Source organism: Hyperoodon ampullatus (assembly GCF_949752795.1).
Source record: "Hyperoodon ampullatus genome assembly, chromosome: 4".
Classification (NCBI taxonomy): Eukaryota; Metazoa; Chordata; class Mammalia; order Artiodactyla; family Ziphiidae; genus Hyperoodon; species Hyperoodon ampullatus.
In genome coordinates, this window is record NC_136917.1 from 29,724,076 (window position 1) to 29,730,629 (window position 6,554).

The 6,554-nt window shown below is 52.5% G+C and overlaps 1 protein-coding gene across 1 annotated transcript in view; it reads right to left on the reverse strand.

Moving 5' to 3' along the window:
- The window catches only part of RFX2 (regulatory factor X2), a gene marked incomplete at both ends in the record, with an annotated part of 44,865 nt that extends 39,274 nt beyond the window's left edge, over positions 1-5,591 (reverse strand). Inside the window, 4 exon segments of the mRNA XM_079701474.1 lie at positions 481-560; positions 2,503-2,592; positions 5,489-5,539; positions 5,541-5,591. Coding sequence (XP_079557600.1) covers positions 481-560; positions 2,503-2,592; positions 5,489-5,539; positions 5,541-5,591 — 272 coding nt within the window.
- Between the last annotated feature and the right edge of the window lie 963 nt (positions 5,592-6,554).

Genomic DNA, 6,554 nt, shown 5'->3' on the forward strand with positions numbered 1-6,554 from the left:
GCGTCCCGAGCGCAGTGAGCTTCTGGGAAACGCATCATTTTCTGCCCCAAGCATCACTGAGTTTGAAGGCAGAAAACCCTAGACGTCCTTGACAAATGGAAGATCAAGTTTTGCCAACATCAGAAAAAGCCAGAGGTTAACAGAGGCCAGGATGAAATAGCAGAGATGGACACGGTTTCTGGATTGCAAAGGATGTCTTCAGACTTAGAAGGTGGATTGGTTTTTTTTGTTTGATTTTGAAGACTGCCTTTTCTAGAAGTAAAAGTATAACAGTCTGTGGTTTCTGAAATCTCCACCAGGCTGTGATGTACTTATGCCATTGTAATAGTTGGGACACATCACCCGAAGGGTAAGGGAAAGGATTTTGTGTAAACACATCCCCAAGGGAGCTCAGTGGGCGTCATGAAAGAAGGTTGGGATGTGGCCTACAGTTGGTTCCCTGTGAGGCCCCTTTCGGGGGAGGGGGAGGACACCACGTACAAGGCTCCGTTGGTGTAGACGGCGTCCCCCCCTTCCACGTACTGCACCTGGGGGGGATACACGTGCTGCACGGGCTGGACCTGAAACAACAGCAGATATTTGGTGTTACACGGAGTCTCCTTGCTCAGGATTTCCAGATTATTCAGGCAGAAGTATCTCCTATTGTCTTTTGTGAACACTTAGTACCACATCACAGTTATCCTGCCCCCAGCTGGCACTTCTAGAAAGAAACCAGGAGAGACAGTCATGTCAAGGCCATGTATTCCGGATGAGCCCAAATGGAAATGAAACCGCAGCGGGTCTGGGCCCCTGTTCTGTGCCGGGGGGAGCCCAGCTCAGAGCAAAGGTGCAGAGCAGGGCTGGGGGGATGCCTGCGGCCTGTTGGCCACTGGGCAGAGGGGCCAGTCTTGCTGGACAGCAGACGCCAGAGATGTGGACGGAATGCGGACCTCGGAGTGCCCGATGCCCCCACGGCCCCTTGGCAGGGGAGTGGGCTCAGGCTGCTCATAGCTCCACCGCCCCCCTGCCACTCTTTTCGGTGGCCCTGGAGGTCGTCCCCAGCAACGGGTCGGGGTCCTGGGAGCCACGCTGGAAGAGACTCTGAAGGTCTGAGCAGAATCAGCAGGAGTGCTGTGCCTGGAGTGGGGCGGGGGGGTGGGTGGAGGGAGGAGGCCGGTGGGAAGACCCCTCCCTCGTCGGTCAGTTCACAGCCTCAGCTGATGACCCCCAAGGGACTCGGGCCCTGCTGGTGGAGGCCCAGAGCTCTGTGTGCAGAACTTCGGGACCCCACCGCAGAGGGAGGCTTAGCGGGTCCCTGATTCAACCTTGTTTGGGGGTGAGAAAACCAAGGGCCAGTCTCATCGTGCCCTCTCTGTAAGCCTTCTCATGCAGCAGCAGGACAGGGCCGATTCCCACCTCTGAGGACAGCCCAACCCGGGGGACACATGCACACACACAACCCCCTGCATCTTAGCGGACTGGGTAAGATGCAGAGGGCAGCCCCAAAGTCCGGGTGGCCCAGGAGAAACAGCGGGCACAGGCCCAGCCCCACAGAGGAGAGCAAGCTTCTGGAATCACAGGAGTCGTGGTCGCCCCTCCCTTAAGGAGCTAAAGCAGGGCCGCTGGTTCCCTGCTAGCCCCCCACCCCACCCCCATGCCTTCGCTTCTCCCCTAGGACCCCGAAAATCACACAGCACCAGGCAAACATCTCTAAACACCCTATTAATCTGGGCAGGAGCCCCTCGAAGAGAGAGGTGTGTCCTCTGGGGTCTCGGCATCTCCATATTATGCTCCTGGTTCCTTTCAGGCAGGAGCCTGAACGAATTTTAATTCAGCATCTTACAGAGCAGGAGTCGGCAAATTCTGGCCCTCGGGTCAAATCTGGCCCGCCTGTTCTTATAAATAAAGCTTTATTGGCACACAGCCACACCATTCCTTTATGACTTTCACGAGTGTTGCACGGTTGTGCCAGAGACCATCTGGCCTGCAAAGCCGAAAAAGAAAAATGTACGGCTAGGCCTTTTCCAGAAAAGGTTTGCCAACCCCTGCTCAGATCACACTGCTTGTATGAGCTGATGATCTGGGCTGAGGTTTGGCTGGTGAGCCCACGCATTCAAGCTTTCTTCTCATATCATTTAATTTCACAAGAAGTGCCCGTCTGAGGGTCCAGCACTTGCCTGCAGATGAGTTTGCCTCCCCAGGGGGTTCCGTGCTCTTCCAATCCAGAAACCTCCTCTATCTGCCTGCGTGTCTACCGCTGCACCCCGTGCTCTACCTAGGGGCTCGCTTGCGCCCCAAAGGCTGAATATCTGAATGAATGAAAGATCATAAGCTTTCTTCGCTTGATGCAACCTATCTGCAGCAAAAGATTTTTTTTTTTAAACACAGATTCCAAAAGAACTTTCTGGTAAGGAACTGAACACATCAAACGAAAAGGAACAGCGACAACAGAAAAGCATGCATCGTGGTTCAGACAGGGTGCTACGTGCTAACCTCCTCCCGAGTCACCTGTGCTGTGGTTACCTGCTGTGGCACCTGCTGCACTCTGGGGAGGGAGATGGGCTGCATCTGAGCCCCCTTGGGAGCCGAGCCTGCTGCCTGGACCAACACCCTCTAAAAGGGAAGGAAAGAGGACATTTAGGCTTGTCAGAGGTTAGTCCTGGAAACAAACACAGGTCACAGCCAGCTCGACTGCGCCCACTGTCGCTTTATGGAAACATAGTGGGACGGCTAGGAAAGGAGAGGTGGGCGCACACACACGCGGCTCAGGTTGATTTAGGTGGGCACAGTGGGGACTCGAGCACACGCGCACACACGCGCACACACACACACACCCAGCAGCTTTGCCTCCTTGGGGTCGGTAGTCATCAAGGTGACATGGGCTGAGAGCTGGATGCCAAGGCTGGTCGTCCACACCACCTCCTCTGCCAGACGAGCTGGGTCACACCCCACTGTTTCTCAGTACCCCCTGGACCTGCCCCCATTTTACACATGAGGGAAAAGGAAGCTTAGAATGGTCAAGGCCAGGTCGATGTCCTGCGGCCTCAGCATCAGAAGTTCTACAACCCAGACTTAGTCCAGGCCCTTCCTGGACTCCATGACTGCTCTCTGGGCCCCTGAGCTGTCTTCCCAGTGTGGCTTTGTCACTTGGCCTGGAGGACTGGTTGGACATACAAAGCTAGGAAAACATGAAGGATCAAAATATACCCTCAAGGTGAGGGAGGAAAAAGAGCGCTTTGTTTCTGTAAAGCCTGGGCTTTGGAAGTCATCAACTGTGAGTCTATGATCGTCCCACTTGGACCCTAAGTAACACCAGTTGTGGTGATTCTGTGGGGCTTGGCTTTATAAACACCACTCTTCTAATAAGAATTCAATACACTCGGCCCTCCAAAGGCAAAGAGAACACAGACGGTACAGAAATCAGTAGAGTGGATGGATAAACCCACATGGGAACATCACTCAGCCAGAAAAAGGACAGAAGCAATGACACTCGCTACAATGTGAATGGACCTTCAGAACATGATGCTCAGTGAGAGAAGCCAGACACAGAAGGACACATAGTGTGTGACTCCATTTATATGAAACACCCAGAACAGGCAAATCCACAGGGACACAGAGTGCATTCGTGGTTGCCAGGGGCTGGGGGAGAGGGATGGAGGGTGACTGCTCATGGGGACAGGGTTTCTTCTCTGGGGGATGAAAATGTTCTGGAACTAGATAGAGGTGGAGGTCGCAAAACACTGTGAATGTCTTAAATGTCACTGAATTGTTCACCTTAAAATGGTGAATTTTGTGCCATGTGAATTTTGCCTCAAATAAATAAGAATATTAAGGATATACATGCACACACTCCAAAGCTGAGCTGTTCAATACGGAAGCTACTAGCTGTGTAGCTCTGTGGACACTGAAATTTACTTCAATTTAAGTGAACTGCAGAATTCAGTTCCTCAGTGGCCCTGGCTACATTGCCAGCGCTCGGAGCCTGGTGGGGCTGGTGGCAGAACACGCCCATTGTGGTGGGAAGTCCTGGTGGATGTCCAAGGCTGAGAGGGGAAGCAGGAAGAGTGCATCACGGGGACAGTGGGAGCAAGAACGCCCCTTACTGGGGATGAACTGGGTGCTCCCTGTTCAGGGAGTGCAGTGCAGACTGCAGGCAAGAGAGGTGCCCGACGGGGGCGGGGACACAGCCATCGAGGCAGGGGTGCAGGGCTGGATCCATCTCCATCAGGGACCGGAGCCCTGGAGCCTGGGATGTACACGGTGGCCATGGCAGGACCCTGGGACCAGTCAGCCTGCAGCCGCTACAGTGAAGGCAGCTGCCACCCAGGCCCAGGGGCATCAGAGACGGGGGTTTGGTGAGAGGGAACCCAGGAAGCACGGGGTGGAGGGCTCATGCATCAGGCTCAGTGGGCAAGGAAACAATCAATTACACCACAACTGCAAGTGATCACGCCCTCTTAGCACCCATGCTGGGGCGGCCAGGCTTCCAAGAAATAAATGCTAAACATGTCCGACTACATGTTCTAAACTGAATAAACGGCTTTGATGTTTGCCTTTTGGCTTTTGCTGAATTACGTTTTTTTGGGTTTTGTTTGTTTGTTTGTTTGTTTTGTTTTGTTTTGCGGTACACGGGCCTCTCACTGTTGTGGCCTCTCCCGTTGCAGAGCACAGGCTCCGGACGCGCAGGCTCAGCGGCCATGGCTCACGGGCCCAGCTGCTCCACGGCATGCGGGATCTTCCTGGACCGCGGCACGAACCCGTGTCCCCTGCATTGGCAGGCGGACTCTCAACCACTGTGCCACCAGGGAAGCCCTGTTTGTTTGTTTTTTGCCATAATCAGTTCTTTCTGTCGTGCTGCTAACTTTTAGATTTGTAAATCATAGATGATCACGTGGCCACAGTGGACCTCTGCACATGTCTATGATTTTAGTCTGTTCTGTTACCTTCGGTTTCTGGTAGATTTATGTCACTAACTTTATGTTTATGTCTACTTAATGGTGTATTTCAATCCACTATAGAAATCTAGAAGTTGGGAGAGCCTTAATGTGAAAATTCTCTCTCTGCAAATTTTAAAGAATATACCGATTCTAACACTAGATTCAATTAATGAACCAAATCCTAAGAATTCTCACTTCTCTTTTGCCTTATGGATAGAAAGGCTTTCTGTGTAGAAGGGTCATTTCCAATGTACAAGAAAACTGCCACTAGCAGATAAGAATGGACTAAATCAAAGTCGGGGAAGGGCTTTCTTTGTGAGTTTGGATCATCGATTCCTTGGTGGGACCTTTTAACAACAAACAGTGAAAAAGTCTAATAACATGGAGTGAGGAAGGAAAATGAGGGTGCATTTCAACAGCAGCAGCCATGGAGCTGAGAAGTCAATTCAGAAAAATAGAGATTCCTCGCTCTGCTGATTCAAATGTTTTTCAAAACCAAGGTGGACGCGTCTCCACCCTGGCTGCGCTGGTTTTCCCGGAGCGGCCTGAGCGGCGGGCGGCTGGTCTCTTACCTGCGGCGAGGCTGGCACAGGCTGGGCCACAGGCGCCTGGGCTGCCGACGAGGGACACAGAGCCGGAAGCCGGCGAATCCGATCCACCCTCTGAATTCTGCATGCTCAGTTCTAAAGAGAGGCAGAGAGAGAGTGAGTGGGCAGGGCTGTCTTCACGAAGCCCAAAGAGGCAATGTACACGATAGGTGAGTGGTAATGACCTGCAGTCTTCCAAGTCCAAAGGCAGGGATCCTGGCCAGACTAGGTAAGGAAGGGGAAGGGGGGAAGAGGCTGCACAACTGTTCCATAAGAAGAGAGAAGGGAGGGGCAGGGGATGTTTTTCCAATATAAACCCGAAAAAATAGCTCTGCAGGAATTCCTGAATGCTGGGGACCACAGCTCCCCCTTTCCGATCTGATCGGGCTCATATGACTTCTTTACTCATTTACCAACAAAACCAAAAGCTCCTGGGGGATGCTGGCCATCTGCGGAGCTACTGCACCCCAAACTATAAGCGCATCCTCCTAGGGCAGGGTCTCCCCCTCGGCACTGCTGCCATTGGGCAGGTCATTCATGTTCTGCGGGACCGTCCTGGGCCCTGTGTGGGGTGGAGCGGCATCCCGGGCCCCACCCACTTAATGCCAGGAGCACGCCTAGTCGTGACCACCGCAGATGTCGCCAGACATTACCCAGTGTCCCTGGGGGGCGGGGGGGGGATGGATTCAACGCTGGTTAAGAATCACTGGTTTAGGGAGAAAAAAGGTGACAGCAGAGAAAGAAATGGCACATTCCTTTGGGTTGGAGGAAATCCTCAGGCATTTCAGCAATAAGAAAAAGTGCCTTCTGCTCCTTTGCCCATGAGAAGGCAGACAAGTACATTTCTCTGCAGCCAGGTGTAGATATCTTTCAAGAAGGTAATTTAAAAATTCTCTACCAAAAGATTCATTTAATCTCAGCACGAAGTGGCAGACGATAGTCACTCCAGAAAATGCTGAAAGTCAAACCCTCTTCACTTTTTAATAAACACTGGCTACCTTAAGTCTTTGGAGAAGCAGTTCAATCCGCAAACTGCATAGAGAGCAGGTGG